This window comes from Ambystoma mexicanum, chromosome 3p (assembly GCF_040938575.1).
Source record: "Ambystoma mexicanum isolate Mex_15411 chromosome 3p, UKY_AmexF1_1, whole genome shotgun sequence".
Taxonomy (NCBI): domain Eukaryota; kingdom Metazoa; phylum Chordata; class Amphibia; order Caudata; family Ambystomatidae; genus Ambystoma; species Ambystoma mexicanum.
Genome location: NC_090925.1, coordinates 1,211,633,979 through 1,211,651,657, shown reverse-complemented (window position 1 = coordinate 1,211,651,657; position 17,679 = coordinate 1,211,633,979). Strand labels below are relative to the sequence as shown.

Genomic DNA, 17,679 nt, shown 5'->3' with positions numbered 1-17,679 from the left:
TTATGATTTTATTGAATTATTGGGATCAATCAACAATGTCATTTTTAGCTTCTGGATTACGGGGCATGACTTGACTAGGCATGTTGTGATATGGACCTGAGTGTCCGATTTTTACGTTGTAACATTGTTCTTATGCAAACACCTGATAAGAATCTGAATAAACTAGAACTCAGACAATTTAACTGTGTTGCTGCTGGAACCAGAAGGCCTCTTCTGCAATATGAAATACACGTAATTACCTTTGTTCCAGTGAGCTCAAATGCACTTATAGATCCTCCTGAATGGGGACCAACCCATAGAAAAGGTTAATTGTGCGGGTTCGTTCTCAGTTGCGGAGCTCCCCCATTTCTGCATATGAACGCTTGCTGCATAACATAGGAAGAAACTTAGGGCCTGCTTCACAGAGCGTGTTTCAAAGGGATTGCGCCATTGTAAAACGCTTCTGTGAATCAGGCTCCTAAGTACTGCATTTATTGTCATGTTAAGCAGGAAACATAATAAATACAAAAAAGTCTGTTTCATTTTTGCCTTTGAATTTATTTTTAGATAATACAGATTTGTTTGCTGCATTTTATTTGCACAAGGGCAGGGTTTTGATAATCTGTCGCCTGGTCACCAGCTTGTGAGTCAAACAGGATCTAGAAGACATGCATAGAGCCGTATCAAATCAAGTAATCGACTTCCCTTCGGAAGTCTTCATTTTGGTCATAGACTTTTGTTCGATCAATATTCAACCAGTTTTTGTATATGTGTGTGTATTTTTATGTTAGGGTAGGGAAGTACGTGGTGGGTGGTATGAGGAAAGGAGGTGAGGGCGTAGAGTATTAGGGGGGTTACCCCCCATAGTAATTAACAAAAAAACGGGTCGAATTCTGATCGAACAAAAGTGCTTTACCAAAATGAATACTTTCAAAAATAAGCCTTGCAAAAACACGTAGAATCACATAGAGTACTCTGAGAGTCCACAATATATATGTGAAATGGGGTACTCTGGCGCCCTTGGGGGTATCCAGTTACTGACTCCCCTGCTCCCACCTCCCAGCCCCCCATGTGTGACCCTCGTCCAATGTGCACTTGACCATCGCTGATGCTCTTAGCAGGGTGAAGCTCTGCAGCTAGGGTCAAGCAGTAAGCTGCTTCGGAGCAGTATTTTTGTTTTGTAATGGGGCACAACCCCCCAGGTTTGCCTCACAGCTTCTTTGCACTGGTCCAGCGGCAGCCTGGGTCTTTGCTGGTCTTTGCAGAACCGGCGCAATGTTAACAATTTCTTGTGCACCACCTATGGCTGGACAGGACAAAATAGTACTTCCCTGGGTGAAAAGAATAGATATTTCCCAAGTATTTTGGATATTTGTGATAAGAGGAGACCGCAGAATCACCCTTCAAAAAAATGAATACTGTAAATCGGTATTAGCATGTTTGCATTTTTTACACATGTTTAGGTGCCAAAAAGGCAAACAACTGAGTATGCAGAGCAAACGACTCAAACGCAGCTGACGAATTAAGGAAGACAAGGAAGGAAGCTGAGCATGTCAAATATGTAATATTACTGTCAGACACAAGTTAAGAAAACCAAGGGAATGCGGATGAGACGTTCCAGGTATGGGGAGATCCGAAATGTCTAAAACTAAACTCCACATTTGTAAAGGGTGGCGCGCAAGGGAGGAGTGGACACATACAAACCTAGGCGGAAGCATTTTTGGGGGAGGGGGCTACTTTACATTTTTTGGTAAACATCAACCTCATTGAAGACCCTGCTGTTTCACTTTCTGCGTCTGTCCTGGTTTCGTTTTCACAAGTGTTTTGTTCGCTGCTTTTGAGAGATCTGCACAGCAATTCACAGCATCTTCCAGGAGGGCCTTCTTCTCCAGGCACCTTCCCCACAGTTTCAGCAGCAATGGGTGTTGGTTTCATCGCAGTATCATCCCGAGCAGCTAATAACTTTTTTCCGATTTTCAGTATGGTTTCACTTTCATCCTGAAAATATCAATGACAATATGAGAAGCAGTCATTTTTTAAAACAATGCCTGTAAAATGAACGCAAATAATGCATGTATTACCACCGCATTAACCTCTAATGCAAACAAATTCCTACTTCTCTAGTCCATACACACCAATTACAAGGCTCGGCTCCAGCGAAATCAGCAGGAGTTGAACAAACTAGCAGGGAGCACTACTGCCACCATCACGTGCACGGTGTCCCACAGAAAATATATTCCAACGATGTCCACTATTTAAGCGCACATGCTTCCACGTAAGGAATTCAAGTTTTATCCAAGATGTATGTGTCTGTTTATGTTATGATGCCATACTGTATGGAGGACACACACATGGAGCATCCATAATGAATCCGTTGATTGCCTCAATGGTAATACAGATTATAGCTAAGAGCATACTTTGGCCTTGCTCTGCTCAGCCCATTGCTGAGCAAGACATTACAGACACATGACAGAACGTTGTGTTGGCACGACCAAAATGGAGGCTACTCTTGCCAAGTGCATGAAAGCAACACATGCTGCATCAGTGTGGGCAGTTTGTTTCTCTGTTTGCTTGTGTCAGGGCAGCTCTTGTTCTTGCCAATTAATTACAATGAAGCGTCTGCTAAAATGAATGGAATCCCTTGGAAGGAAAAGCACGTTCCTGAATCCATGGAGCCGGTTAATCCAGGGCTATGTTGAGCATGTAATCGTGTCTATGATTTAAAAAAAAATATCAAATTGGTGGCACGTAGACATGTTTTTAATGTTTGATAAGGAAGGAATAGAAACTTGCCCACTAATGCACTGAGTTTTTTTTGATAGATGTTAGTCAAAAGCGCTCCTTAAAGTACCCTTCAGGGGTGAGGAAGTCACAGGGTGGAGGTTAATAGGTGGACCTGGGGTGACCCAAGCCATGGAGAAGGTACACAGCCCAAGCTCCCCAGTCCATCCCTGGACTTGTATATGTTATCCACCCTAGTGGCCCTGAAAGTCCTTGGCGGGATGGTAGGAAATCACCCCATGAAAACCACAGTGAGAATTGCAGAAATGTCTATGTCATCCGCTAAGCTTCCACTGTGTGTGTCCATGGACTGCTCTATTCACATTAGGAAAATTAGTTCAATACAAGAAAACCTTTCACGAGTCTTGCTCTCACAGTGAATCAATGCCAAGAGCGAGGAGGAGAAGACTGAAAAAGAGTGAGGCAGAGGAGGAAGTCACTGAAGAGAATGGAAAGGAGAATGGAAAAGAGCAGAGCACTGATAAAGAAAAGAATGGAGAAAGTGATGGGGAAATGCTATGATATGGCTTTTATAACGCGCCTATACACAAATGTTTCAAGGCACGACGCGGCAAGGGAGGGGGAACACAGGGGCGACAGACAACGATCTTACTAGGCCGGGTGTTATTCAGATCGCGCAAGTGCATGGGGAGGGGGACAGTGCATGGGGGAAGGGGGAGGGGAAAGTGCAGTACATAGGATACTAGAACAAATAAGATAAATAAGGGAGCAGCCAGCTGGTGGCAAGTGCAAGGTAAGTGCAGACATGAGTGCAGGTAGGGGGACAGTAAGGGATACAGAAAACAGTCCCCAGGTGCGGGGGTTGGCAGGGAGGCAATGCAGGTGTGCAGCTGGCAGGGTCTGGGCCTGAGATCAGAAGGGTGGCCAGGTAACCATTGAAGCTTCCGCCAGGAAATTCAGCATGGGAGATGGGGAGAGAAAGCGAAAGCAAAGAGGAACGTTTTAAGGTGCTTCCGGAACCAGAGATGGTTCTCCTCAAGTTTCATGAACGCGGGGAGGCTGTTCCAGAGGGAGACCCCAGCTGAAGAGAGAGATCTACCACCAACTCGGTGCTTGGAAAGAAATGGAGACCGAGGAGGAGGCTAGGGAGCAGAATATAATGGAGGAGGGGGAACATATAATGAGAGGAACCTAGGAGGAGCTTAAAAGGATGTGGAAAGTAGAAAAGGAGGAGATAATGTGGGGGAAATGGCGGAGCAACAAGAATGCGGAAGGAAGCGAGAAAGAGACAAGTTGGGAAGGCAAAGAGAAACTTTTTTCACTAAATGAATTCAAGTCTTGTCAATTCATTTAAAAAAAGATACAGCATAATGTTTATCAGTTTCAAAATAAAGTCAGATTAACATTTTGGTACATTTCACCCCGAAACATGGCTTTGGAGTCATACAGTCTTCCTTTAAAATGATACAGAGTTAACAGTATTTCATTTTGGAATTAGACAAACTTTACATGTATCTCTTTGCGGGCTAGCATAACAACTAGTTGATGTTATCACATGAATAACATGTCACACTGTCCAAACAACACGGCTGTAGTTGGTAAGATAGCTCAGTGTGTTGAGCGCTCGCTGTTGCAATCTGAGTGTGATCTGGAGGTCTTAGGTTTGAATCCCGGCAAGGCCAACTCAACCTTTCATCCTTCTGAGGTCGATAAATGAGTGCCAGTATCGGTTGGGTGATATTGTATGTAAATGTGTGCTCTGTAAAGCGCTTTGGATTAAAGCGCTATATAAATAACACATCGTTATCATTAGTTTAGTGCTAGGAATCTGGGATACTTGTAAATAAGCCAATTTCATTAAAGAACCTTTGACTGCCACGCACAAGGTAAGAATGTGAGAAGATGTGTGTTATACTGCTGAGGTGGGCCATTCACACGCACACTGAATGACAGACACAGGAGCCATTGCCTCTCCAACCTTCCCTTTATTCCTCCATGCTCTTACTGCGGTTTCCCTTCCCATGCTCCTCCCCTTCCTCCTGCCTCCCGCTCCTTCCCATTAGTCCTGGGCTTCCCTCTTAAAGGGGCTCTGTCCTTTTCCCACTTACAACACCTCCCCCTTGCTTAACATGAGACTTCCCGGGTCACATTTGTTCGATGAGACGTTGGGGTCTCTTGGTGGCCCGGTGGGGCCTGCTTGGTTGCTCGTGGGTCTCTTCCACGCTCTCTTGTTGCAGTGTTTCATAGGTCTTTGCTCTCTCCTCTTCCCTTCTCTCAATCTCTTCTCCCTTCCTGCTCTTCAAAGTATAGCTCGTGGAGGAGGGATCCTTTGGCGTCATTTTGCCGTGGTTCTCTGTCATAGTTGTCACCCGCTCTTCGGGCACGTGGTCCTTCTTGTGGGTTACTTTGAATGACCTGTAGTGGACGCTGATGAGTGCGTGCTGTAGTGCTGTCCGGTGACTGAGACGGCTGTGTCCTCTGGCGGGACTCGGTATCATGCGGATGGTGTCCGGCACTCTGCGGTCTCCTTGGTTCGGGTCACGTCGTGACTGTCCTTTGGGCTGTTCTGTCTGTGCTGTCCTCCATTGGGCGGCATGGTCTTGGGGTTTGTCTAGGGGGTATTCTTCCACCCTTGTCTGGTACGGTTGCTTTGTACTGCAGTTTTCTGTGACTTCTATTCCCCCCCCGTACGATATTTCCAAGGGCACTGGGCGGTTGCGAAGCTCATAGTCCTCTCGCAGGACGGGTGGGGTTTGTGTGCCAAGTGCTGGTCCGTAAGCGTCGAGGGGTTGTGCAGTCCTGAGACTTCTGGGTGGGCTGGTGTTCACACTCGTGATGTCTTTTCTGATGTCTAACCGTGCTCTAGATGTACTCGGGACTCTTGCCTGGGGTGTGAGTTGGCATGTCGAGCTTGTGGATGGTCTTGTCCTGCACATTCTCTGAAGGTGACCTTCCTGGCCACAGCGCCAGCATGTTCGTCCAAAGGCTGGGTATGGTTGTCTGTGGGTGTGTTTCCACCCTAGCCCGTGGCATTGTTCTGTGTCCGGACTTTCTGGCCAGTGTCTTCTCGGTTTCCTCCTTCTCCAGGGTCGAGTGGGCTCAGAGTATTGCGGTCGCTCTTCCGTGAGGGCTGCAATGGCGTCGCGTTCCATTTTCCTTTCAATGGTGTCTGCCTGTGCCTCAACTCTCGTATGTTTTTGCCATATTCAGTATTTTCCCTAGGGGTAGGGGCTTTATGAGAAGGTGTTTCCTGAACGTTGACGAGGTGCACCCTTCTATGATCCTTAGTCTTATAGCTTCTTCATCATTGAAGTTGGCGAAGTCGCAGTCTCCTATCTTCTGCTGGAGACGTATGATGAACTCCCCAATTGATTCGTGTGGACGCTGCCTTTGTTGGTTGAATGCAAGGCGTTCGTAGTCTTTGTTGGATCCTGTTATGAGTTTGTCGTTTAGTGCATCGAGGAGACGTTGGTACGTGGTTTTGTCTGTAGCTGGGATTGTCTTGATGATGTCCTTTACTTCTTTTCCTACCAAGTTCCTAAATATGCTGAGTTTGTTGGGCGGGTCTTTGTTACCAATTGCACCTAAAAAGTCCTCAAATTCTTCGACCCATTCCTCCCATCTTGTTCCTTGGTCGTGGTGCGGGATCAAGGCGAATGGGTTGGGCCTTCTCATGATGGTGGCATATGAAGTGGGGCCCAAGTCTGCTAGGGCTTGCGCACTTGCGTCGGCATCTGCTTGCGCTGGGTCAGTCATGGTGGTCGGTGTTTAGTTTGGGTATGGAGTCACGGTGCGCTTGCGTGTGATCTTTGGCGGCAGATCGTTGTGTTTTGATCCTCTGGTTTGTATGGGTGGCGTTGCTTTTACTTTTGCCGGTCTTGTCTGGTACGGGTCTTCTCTGCTGCTGGTACACATGAATTTGGGCGGCTTTTCATGTCTGTCTTCTCTTTCTTTCCTGTGCGTGCCCTTGTGGTGGTGTTGGCGCTGCTGGTCGTGGGTGCCACTGCGTTCTCGTGTCCCTCCCGTTGCTTCCCCCATCTTGTATTGCGTTGGTCGGGGTGCCTGGGTGTTGGCAGGGTGGGTGCACTCTTGTGCTGGCTCTGGTAGTGGTGCTGCCTTCGTTATGGTAGTGCCAGATGGGACAGCTGGCAGTTTGGCAGGCTCCTGTGTGTTACAAAGCGTTCAATGTCAATTTGGGCGCTGTGGTCGCTTGTTTGGTGTGCCAGGATGTGGCTCTCCTTCTGGGCAGCTTCAGCTAGCTGGTTTGGTAGGGTGGGACACCTTCGAGGTTCGTGGTGGCCTTCATCAGTGGCGTTCTGGCAATGTTTGTTGTGTATCCCCTTTCCTTCTTTACATTTATTTACTCATTTATTTCTCAGTGGGTGTCACTGGTGGGGGCCGCGGGGTTATTTCTGATGGGCTAGTATTTCGTTACTTTTGTGATGTCACTTTGTGGGAGACACAGGTTTTCCCTCCTTGTATTTTGAGTGTCACTGGGTGGGAGACGCGGGGTTAACCTCATTCGGTTTTATTGCTGTATTATACATTGTCACGTTGGGGAGACACAGGGATTCCCTTTTTGTGTTAGCTTTATTGTTGATTTAGTGTCACATGTGGGAGACACAGGGTTTCCCTTATTTGCCGCAGCGTAGCTCTATGGTCTTTTTTTTTTCTCTAATGTCACGTGTGGGTAGACACGGGGATTCCCCTTTCTTTTTTACCGACTGTCACTGTGCAGGAGATGCGGGGTTCGGTACCTGCAATAGCCGCGTACTCCTCCCTGCATCTCGCTCTCGCCGTTGGGGCTGCTCTTGGTGGCGGCTCCTCCTTCTGCTGTGCTGTGTCTGGCGGTCCTCTCTGTCGCTGGGTGGGCTCGCATGACGTTCTCCTGCTGCCGGGCCCTGTCCGGCGGTCTTCTCTGCTGTCGGGGTGTGTTCGGGAGAATTCTCTGTTCAGGCTGAATTTCCTAACCTAGTGAGTCCCCCAGCAGCTTTGCTGGATTTTTGGGGCTTATTTTCTTCTCCTGCCAAGAGTGAGACTCTTTTACCCTAACTCTTGGGCATGATTTGAGTGTGTTTCTTTGAATCTAGATGTGTTTAATGGGCTATGGGGTCTTTTACCCCATAGGGCTTCATGTGTTCATGTGTTTTGTGATGTGTGTTACACAGCACCCTCAGTGCAGTAACACAGGGGTGTCCTAGTGACCCCCCAGTATAGACTCCATACCCTGGGACTGACTACTGTCTCCCAGGGCATGTAAAGTCACCATTGACTTTACTAGTCTTAAATTCTGAACAGAACCAGTACAAACCATCATATTGTGGACATACTGGCTGGGGCAATTCAATTGCCCCGGGGTCTGTTAGTCGAGGGGGCAGGTCTCCATCCCCCCTGATCGAATTTTGGCTGGTGGCAGTGGATACTACTTTTTATATTCAACCGCGAATATTTTCCTATGGGATTTCCCATTGTTTTAGGCTACTATCTTTATTTAATTATTTACGGTAGCCTCGAACATACCGCCGGTTTATTTAATTAATATTAATTCTCCGGTTGGTATTTTTTGCCAAAACTTGATTCTAAAATGGCGTTTGTGTTCTCTGCTGTGACTCCAACCCAAGTCGAGCCCTTTGTTCCACTTTTTGGCGGGCTTCTCCACAGAAGCCCTCCAAAGTGGTGCCACTCTGTCTGGGGTACTTAGGATGGGTGGAGGGGGATTTAGGCACCCTGGACTGAGTTGTCTAGGCAACTCAATTCGCACTCCGTCCTGATTGGCCCAAGTGGTGAGCCGGCCGGCCGGCTCACCACTTAGCATGTTTGAGTGACAGCTAGGCTGAGTGAATGGGGGTTTTCTGCATAAAAGCAGGGCTTTGGGGACTGGAACTTCAGAAGTCGCCACAGGACCGAAGAATCTGACGAGGGAGAAGCCGAGCCGACCTGCCACGACACCACCACCGGTGGAGCCCTGCTGGACCGTCTCACCACTTTTCCCAACGACAGAGGAGATCTCCCGCCGGAGAGTCTTCTTCCTTTGACTGGTGGGGATAACCAGTTTCACCGTCTTTTCGCCTTCCCGACGTACCTCGTGGCCGCCTTGCCTGTGCCAAGCACCCCGGCAACCGGGATACCACTTTTTACCACGACCGCGAAACAAAGGTACCACCTTTAACCGGAAAACTCTGCGGCTAGTTTCTTCCCTGGTAGTGCAACGACCTTCATCTTTCCTCCAAGTCGAGATCTTCTCTTCCCCTGGACGACAACGCAACTTGCACCCACTACCAGGAACAACTGCCACCGCTGGAGGATCTTTCCCACTTAAGGTACCGTGTCCCGCCAGGCTTCCCTTGCTACCGACTGTACGGGGTAGATTTAGTCCCCGGCTTTCGAACCTGGGTTAGCCTGGGACACCCTGGCTAAACTTTCCTAAGCCTCTCTAAACTCTTTTTGAACCCTCTGCAAGACTTTCTAAGCCTAGTGTAACTGTGTGATCTTGGGCGCATTTGTGCTCTGCTCTCTCTAAGAGTGGGCCCAGCCTTTGGACTTTGGCTCACCAGTGACTTTTGCTCTTCTGCCTTGCTAACAGTGTTCCTGAATCTTAGAGTGGTGTACATTTCCATATTCTGTCTTTTTCCCCCCTTTTCTAACAAACATATTGGAGTGCCATCTAGTTAAGCGCTCACCTCTGTATGAAAATAAGTGGTGTTTTTCAGTGACTTATCTGATAAGGAAAAAGGGGTGTATATATTACAATAGTAACTGTGTTTAGAATATTTTACAATAATAGTGCTGGAGTGTTTCAAACAGTGTATTTTTAAATAAATAATTATATACTTTGATACCAAAGCTCTGGTCAGTGTTTGCTTGTATTATTGTATCTGATTGCCCATTGTGTATACTTTGCATACTGCCTAACTCTTCTTGAGGGAAGTCTGACTGCTCAGCCACAGCTACCAGGTAAATCTGGGTGGTACAGACTGCTACCAAGTGGGTTTACTGCTAACACCTGTAGTCCTAAATCTCTTGCGGTGTTCCCTAAGGGAACTGCACAGGTTTCTGCCTAACAGGGTGGGCTCCCGCGATGTCTTCACTGCTTTCGGGGTGGGCTCCCGCGACGTCCCTCTGTCACAGCAGGGCCACCCATACCTGCTGCGTCTTCTGTTGTTGCGGGCGCACGGGCCCTCCGTTCCCTCTGCTGCTGGGCGCACGGGCCCCTCTTCACTGCGGGCACACGGGCACCGGGGTGCTGCTGGGCGCACCGGCCCTCCACCTTCTCTGCTGCCGGGCGCGCAGGCCCTACCTCACTTTGGGCGCACGGGCCCTGCCGCTCGCATGGGGCTCGCAGGCCCGATGGTGCTCGGCACGCAGGCCCACTGCGGGCACTCGGGCCCACTTGTAATTTCAGGGCGCTCTGGCCCACCACTGTTCCTGGGCGCACGGGCCCACTGCAGGACACGGGCCCACTACGAGGGCACACAGGCCCGTTACTCTAGGCGCGCAGGCCTGCTGCAGGGCTCACGGGTCCTTTCCTTGTGTTCCTCTTCACTGCGGGGCACACGGGCCCTCCTGCAGAGCTCCTCACTGGTCTCCCTCTGTTGTGGGCGACCGGGTCCTCCGTCGCCTCCGTTGCTGGGCACACGGGCCCCTCCTCGCTGCAGGCGCACGGGCTCTCTGCAGCTGCCGGGCACACGCGGCCACCATTGGTTGCAGGGCTCGCAGGCCCGTCTGTCTTCACTGCGGGCTCTCGGGCCCACGGACACAGCTGGGCACATGGGCCCCCGTTGCTGCTGGGCACCCGGGCCCTCCACTACTGCTGCTGGCCACACAGGCCCTCCACCACTGCTGGGCACACGGGCCCTTCGCTACTGCTGGGCGCGCAGGCCCTGCACTACTGCTGGGCATACGGGCCCTTCACCACTGCTGGGCACACGGGCCCCTCACCACTGCTGGGCACATGGGCCCTTCACGTCTACTGGGCACACGGGCCCTTCACCACTGCTGCCAGCTGGCCGTACAGCTCCTGTTTCCATGGACATCCTTTGGCCATTTTCTCCACGGCGCGGGACGTTTCGCTTCGTCGCCAGTTGTTATACTGCTGAGGTGGGCCATTCACACGCACACTGAATGACAGACACAGGAGCCATTGGCTCTCCAACCTTCCCTTTATTCCTCCATGCTCTTACTGCCGTTTTCCTTCCCATGCTCCTCCCCTTCCTCCTGCCTCCCGCTCCTTCCCATTAGTCCTGGGCTTCCCTCTTAAAGGGGCTCTGTCCTTTTCCCACTTACAACAATGTGTTTCTGTTTCCCTTGTGATGATGTACTGTATGGTGGCCATCCGAATTAAACATCATTGATAAGTAAGTTTGATTGTGTCAAGAAGGACATAGCTTTTATATAAAAAACCTACTTTCTATTCAACCCATTGGTAAGAACTACATGCTAGAACTATGTATTGAAACTACCAAAATAGAGTTTAAGTTCCCAGGTGCTTCAATGAAGCACAGACTGGAAGACATGGACAGTTTGACCTCATTGTTTGCCTGTGTCAGGGCCGCTCATGCCAGTTAATATACTCCATGAGGAAGGTTCTGCTAAAATGAATGCAATGCTTTAACGCCTTATGTGCCAAGGACGATTATGCTCGTCCTTTTTGCATAGACTTGCATAATAGCCTGGCACTTTAGGAAAGCACATTCGTAAAACCCATTGACAGAGGCGTTGCTAGGGGGGGGGCTAAGGGGGCTATAGCCCCTGGTCTTTTGGTTGTAGCCCCGGATAGAATCTCAGGAGCTACAACCAAAAAGTTAGCTAGCCCCCAGTCCTGACAGTTCCGACATTAGCATAGCCCCAGATCTTTTACAGACCTGGCAACACCCCTGCCCATTGAGCTCGTTAAACAAGGCATATTGTGTCTATGATAGGGATTTCTTCAAATTGGAGTCACGTAGACTTGTTTTTCAGAGAGAAGGAACAACCCTAATTAAAAAGAAAGCATTTCTTCCAGATATACAAAACCAAACTAGGAGCGCATTACTGGGAAAGTGTTGAGACTCCAGGGGCCTGATTTACAGAAATATTTTCAATGGGGCTTACTTTGCCATTTAAAATATTTTCTGAAATCAGGCCCTAGTCCTCCAATGCACAGAAAATGGCTTCCCAAAACACGCCCTCTAGTGGTTTACTGAGAGAGGTTAGTTAAAAACGCTCTTTGAAGTAGCCTCCGGCTAAGTAATAATACATGTGCCCAAGTCGAAGTTTGGCGACTAGAGGATGGGCCTGGGGGTTAGGGATTGCTATCAGCTCCATGATGCAGGCCAAGGAGAAGGTAGATGGTAGAAACCCAGTCTCCCTAATCGATCCCTACCTTATGGGGCTGATTCATGGAATTTATGCACCGAAAAACGTCGATTTGTGCGTCATTCTGCCCCCAAATCCCTGTTTAACAAATGGGGATTTGCGGGCAGAATGGCGCACAAATCCCTTGTGGGCAGAATGGCGCACAAATCCCCGTTTTTCGGCGCACAAATTCCGTGAATCAGCCCCTATATGTGTCACTCAACCTGCCATTCCTGAACCTCCTTGCCAGGAAATCACACAAGAAGGAGACCGTGACAATTTACAAAGTGGCCGTGAAGAGGAACTGACTGATTCAGTGTTGGAATGCTACAAGATTAATACAAAAATGCCCCCCGAGGTTTCCTTGCACTTCTTGTCTGCATTCTGAACCATCTGATTGGCTCAGATGTACCTGCCGAATGCAAATTGTTATCAACATCCTTTAATGGACATTTCTTAATGAATCTGCGTACTACCACTAGCCTACAACAACAGGCAGAGGGGACAGTGAATGGAGAAGGTAATATTTTTTATATATAAGTCTGATTCTGAATGAGAAGTTTTTGTTTTTTCAGTTAAATCATTTTTTGTTTATCTTTTGTAAACATTACAATTAATTAAACAATAAATAAGTTAATTACACAGATTTCATAAAACTTGTTCCAACATTAGAGAGAGCACTTTAGATAAAAATTGTAATTTCCAAACAAATTATTATAATTCTTTTTTTTTAAAATTTGCCTTTATTAGTTTTAACAAAGAAACACAAAGGTAAAATCCACATTATATGGTACACCATTGTTAACATCTGGTTGTGCGACAAAGAAGGAGCACATTGTATCAGAATACATTCGCAGCATATGTTACATCGCTTATTTCAGGGTGTATTTACCTTAACTAGAAAGCTTTACCCACTCCCACCCCCCTCCCTTCCTTGGTTTAGCACACATCTATTGAATGTTATCAAAGCGTGGGAACATCGAAAGCATAGTAGTCATATTTCTGTTGTCTGGTTGCTCTGTGACCACCTGTTATGAGTTCTCATCCATTGCTGTCGGTCGTGTTTTGGATTCGCCATCAGGACCTGCCAGGCTCCTCTGACTGGGTCTCGCGGTTCGTTGCGAAGTATTTATTTTTAAAGTCCATCCATAGGGCTTCACATTGGGCGGCCTTGCCGTGCAGAGAGGCGGTTATTGTTTCCATTAGGTAGATGTTTGTAGCTAAGGTGATCCATTCATTCTTTCCAGGTACCGTTGCGGATTTCCATTTGATCACCATAGGGCCCTGGCCGCCAGTAATAAGTGGGGGGTCAAACCCTTCACTCTGGTCCAATCATCTTCATCTCTTTCTAGGCTAAATAGTATTAAATAGGAGTCGGTGTCTCTTTGAATACCTTCTATCTCCTTGATCCACCCTAGGACTTCGATCCAGAATACTTTAATGCGCGGGCAGCCCCACCACATGTGACAGTAAGTGGCTATTTCTCTGCATTTCCTCCAGCATGTTGGATTCATAGTTTGGCACATTTTGGAAAGTCTAAGGGGATCGTATTGCCATCTCTGTAGGAGTTTGATGGCATGGAGCTTGTATTGACTGGATATAGACGTTTTGGAGGCCGCTCTACACATTGTTTCCCATTGGTCGGGTGCATTTCTTCCCCAATGTCTTTTTTCCCATCTCGATCTCAGGGGTTCTGTGGATCCGTCTCTTGCCGCTATTAATTCTTGATACATTACAGATATGAGTCCTTTCATCTCAGATTTGGAGTCTAAGATTTTCTCAAATGGGGTCAGGTCTCTGTTCAGTTTGTCTTTCCATTCCACCTTCATTACGACCCCTTTCAATTGGATGTACTGGAATGTGGATAGGGTGCCTATACCTAATACTTCAGTCAGTTCTGGTAGAGTGATGAACGAGTCTTTCTTCTGCAGCTGTCCCACTTTCTCCAAGCCCGCCTCATACCATGTTTGGAACCTACCCACGTTGGGTATATGGTTGTTTATGCTGGGCGACCATAAGTGACTGAGTGGGGATGGCCAAGTGGTTATTTTGCGCATCTCTTTGCCTGTACGCCATATACTCCATATGGTGCTCAGAATGGGGTGGCCTTTGATTTTCCGTTGTACCCTTTTTGTGTGGAGTCCAGGGCCATTCCAATACTGTGGCTGGGGACAAATAGCGGTTGTCCATTTGGACCCATTGGAGGTTTTTGTGATCTCTGAGGTGTGGGATTAGGACTCGCAACTGTGCAGCTTTATAGTAAGTTCTCAGGTCGGGGACCCCGACCCCTCCCTTGTCCTTGGGAAGCGTTAATGTATTATATGGGATTCTTGCTTTCTTCCCCTGTCATATGAATCTTACCATAATCTTTTTGGCTTCAATAAAGAACCCTTTCGGTACCTCAACTGGTAACATTTGGAAGGGAAACAGGAAGCGGGGAAGGCAAACCATCTTGACTCCATTAATTCGGCCGAGCCAGGAGATCGTGAGTTTGTTCAATTTTTTTAGATCGGCTGCGAATCGTTGGAGGAATGGGCGAAAGTTGGCTTCAAATAGGTCATTCAGGGTTTTGGTGATCTGTATGCCCAGATATTGCAGAGCAGTATGTTCCAGCTTAAGGCCCAACGGGAGAAACCTGGCTTCATTCCCTTCTGCGGATCCTTGGAGGGGGAAGAAAATGGACTTGGTCCTATTCACTTTGAACCCGGAGAATTGGCCATATTTGTCCATTAGTTTCAGGGCGTGATGGATGGACTCTGAGGGGTTAGTCATCTGGAGGAGAATGTGGTCTGCATATAGTGCTACTTTGTATTCTTTTGACCCTAGTCGCATCCCATCTATCAAAGGGTCAGCTCTCATCTTTTGTGTCAGGGGTTCTAACGAAAGTGCAAATAGGATTACGGAGAGGGGACATTCCTGTCTAGTCCCGCGTTTCAGTTCGAACCATCTGGAGTATTCTCCGTTTACAAATATCGATGCCTTGGGGGAAGTATATATCGCTTGTATTCCCTTTCTCGTTCTTGGGCCTATTCCAACCTTCTGCAAGACTGCTCCCATAAATTCCCACTCCACTCTGCATCTATTGACAATAGGACAGGATCGTTGGGGAGGTTGTGAGCCACGTGGATGAGGTGTAGTGTTTTGCGCATGGAGTCAGCCCCTTGTCTTCCCAGTATAAACCCGACCTGATCTGGATGAACCAGGCGGGGCATTAGTGTTTCCAGTCTGGCAACTAGTACCCTAGTGTAAATTTTGACATCAAGATTAAGGAGGGAAATAGGGTGGTATGATCCACAATATTTAGGGTCTCTCCATTCCTTGAGGATCACTGTTATCAGTGCTTTTTTGAAGGAGTCCGGTGCTGCCCCTATCTCTATTATTTTGTTAAATAATTCCGTTAGGAAAGGCGTTAATTGCTTAGTAAAAGTTTTATAGAAACCAGTGGTGTAACCATCCTCCCCCGGAGATTTGCCCAGTGTTAACCTTTTAATTGCATCTTGGATCTCCTGTTCAATAATTGGGGCGTCGAGGAGCTCGGTTTCTGCATGCGTTACTGTGGGCATGGTGATTGGCGATAGATAAGAGTTTATATCCAACTGGCCAGGGGTTATTTCAGAGGTGTATATCTTCTCATAGAAATTGGCAAAGGATTCTGGGATCGTGTGGGGGGTATGTGCAGGGGGGTGGAGTCCTCAATTATTTCGTTTACCTTGCGTTCTGCTTAAGTCTAGCGGCTAATAAAGCGTCAGCCTTGTCTCCCTTTTCATAAAATGTCTGTTTTAGGAACTGCAATTTGCGCACTACCTGGTCGTGTTCTAACAACCGTAGTTCGTCCCTTTTTTGTTGGGCTGTTTTCATTCTATCAGGGTCTACCTTCGGGTCTTTCTTTATCTCTCCCTCTATTTGACATATTTCAGTTTGCAGCCTTTGTTCTATGATCTTCCGTTCCCTTTTCTTGGAGGACCCCTCTCGTATTAGAATACCTCTCCATGTGGCCTTCCCAGCCTCCCAGACCATTTGTTTAGAAATTTCCCCATCATTGTTCATTTTAAAGTATTCATGAATTTCGTTTCCATGACAGTTTTGAAAACTCGATCTTTCCATAGGGTCTCGTTACACCGCCACTTCCCTCCCATAACAGGTAGATCCCCCCAGACGATGTCTAGTACCATGTCGTGGTCCGACCAGGTTATCGGGGTGATGTCTCAATGTTGTGCAATGGTCGTGAGGTCACTTGTGAGATATTTGTAGTCAATACGCGTGAATGTGTGGTGGGGGTTTGAATAGAAGGTGTATCTGCTTTCGTTAGGGTGCACAACTCTCCACACATCCTTCATGTCATACAGTTCCATCATTTCAGCCAGTTCGGTGCGCCCTCCGTCCTATTGGTTTCTCGTTTCGGGTTTACCCGGTTTCCAGTCTTTATCCGGGTCAGCTGATTGGTTGAAGTCACCCTCCAGGATGGTATGCCCGGTAGCTTCTAACATTATTTTAGGGATTGTTTTCTCAAGAAATGTGATCTGTCCAGTATTGGGTGCGTATAATGTGGCAATAGTTACTTTTACTTTTGATATTTTTCCCGTTATCAGGAGAGTACGACCACCCACGTCGGACCATGGCTTTTCCACTTCGAATTTGATTCCCTTCCTGAGTACGATTCCGACTCCTCCTTTACTGAGTGGGCCCGAGCCCTAAAACTCCAGGCCTCCCCGCTTTCCCAGGATGCTTCGCTCCTCCCCCTTGGCAAACTTGGTCTCCTGCAGGAGGAGTATGTCAATGTTGGATCTGCGAAATTCTCTGAGCACCAATGACCTCTTGGTCGGTGAGTTCAAGCCTTTCACATTGATGGTCCCCACTTTGAGCGAGTCCCTCATTTTGAGTTCATCAGCAGGTGCCATCATTGGGTGTCAATTGGGCATTGCTCACTACCAGCGGCCAGACAATTGTTCGATCTCTCAGTCCCACACTGTCGTTGATATTACTGATTCGTTCAGATGGTGCTACTACTTTTCCCAAGTTTCTCTTCTCCCTTCCCTCCCTATTCCCCCCCCTGAGTTGATGGCGTTCAAGTGAACCCAAGAACTGAAGATGTACCATTTTCAGCACTTTGACGGCGTCCGACTCGGACTTGGTGAAAATGTTCAGTCCAGTATCGGACCACCAGTGGGGACCGTTGCCTCACGGTCCCGTTCGAATATACCATCGTGACATACAATTGAGCCCCCTTCTCCCGTCCCTCCCTCCCCCCAACATCACATATTCAACAGTAATAGTAAAAAAGAAACAAAGCTGTAACGATACGTGCGATCTCCGGCCCTTTCTTTGGAAGCTTGTTTCCCCCCTTACTTCAAGGGTGGGGGCTCTGCGGCCGCGCACTGCCACCCTGACAGCGATCATATCGCTTTATACCAATGAGTGACCGTTTCAGAACATTTCAATCGTGGATTTCGATCCATTGGTTCGCAAGGTTCATGAGATCCACTTCATTTTCCGTTTTCGGGCGTGTTGTTTGGGCGTCTGTATTTTCTTGATCCTTTCACTCTTTTCCTTCTAGGGCCCTGGTGTTCCCATTGTATTCCTGTGTGTTCAGCCTCGCCTCTTTCGCCTCCTCTCAGGGCTGTTCCA

At 47.9% G+C, this 17,679-nt stretch overlaps 1 protein-coding gene across 2 annotated transcripts in view; it reads right to left on the bottom strand.

Annotated features, from left to right (window-relative positions):
- Window positions 1–516: 516 nt before the first annotated feature.
- LOC138581368 (formin-J-like) overlaps window positions 517–17,679 on the bottom strand; it is a 1,098,959-nt gene continuing 1,081,796 nt past the window's right edge. For both annotated transcript variants that reach the window (XM_069652650.1, XM_069652651.1), the window contains one exon: window positions 517–1,977. In XM_069652650.1, the coding sequence (XP_069508751.1) occupies window positions 1,684–1,977 (294 nt within the window). In that variant the 3' untranslated portion in view covers window positions 517–1,683. The remainder of the gene's footprint in view (window positions 1,978–17,679) is intronic.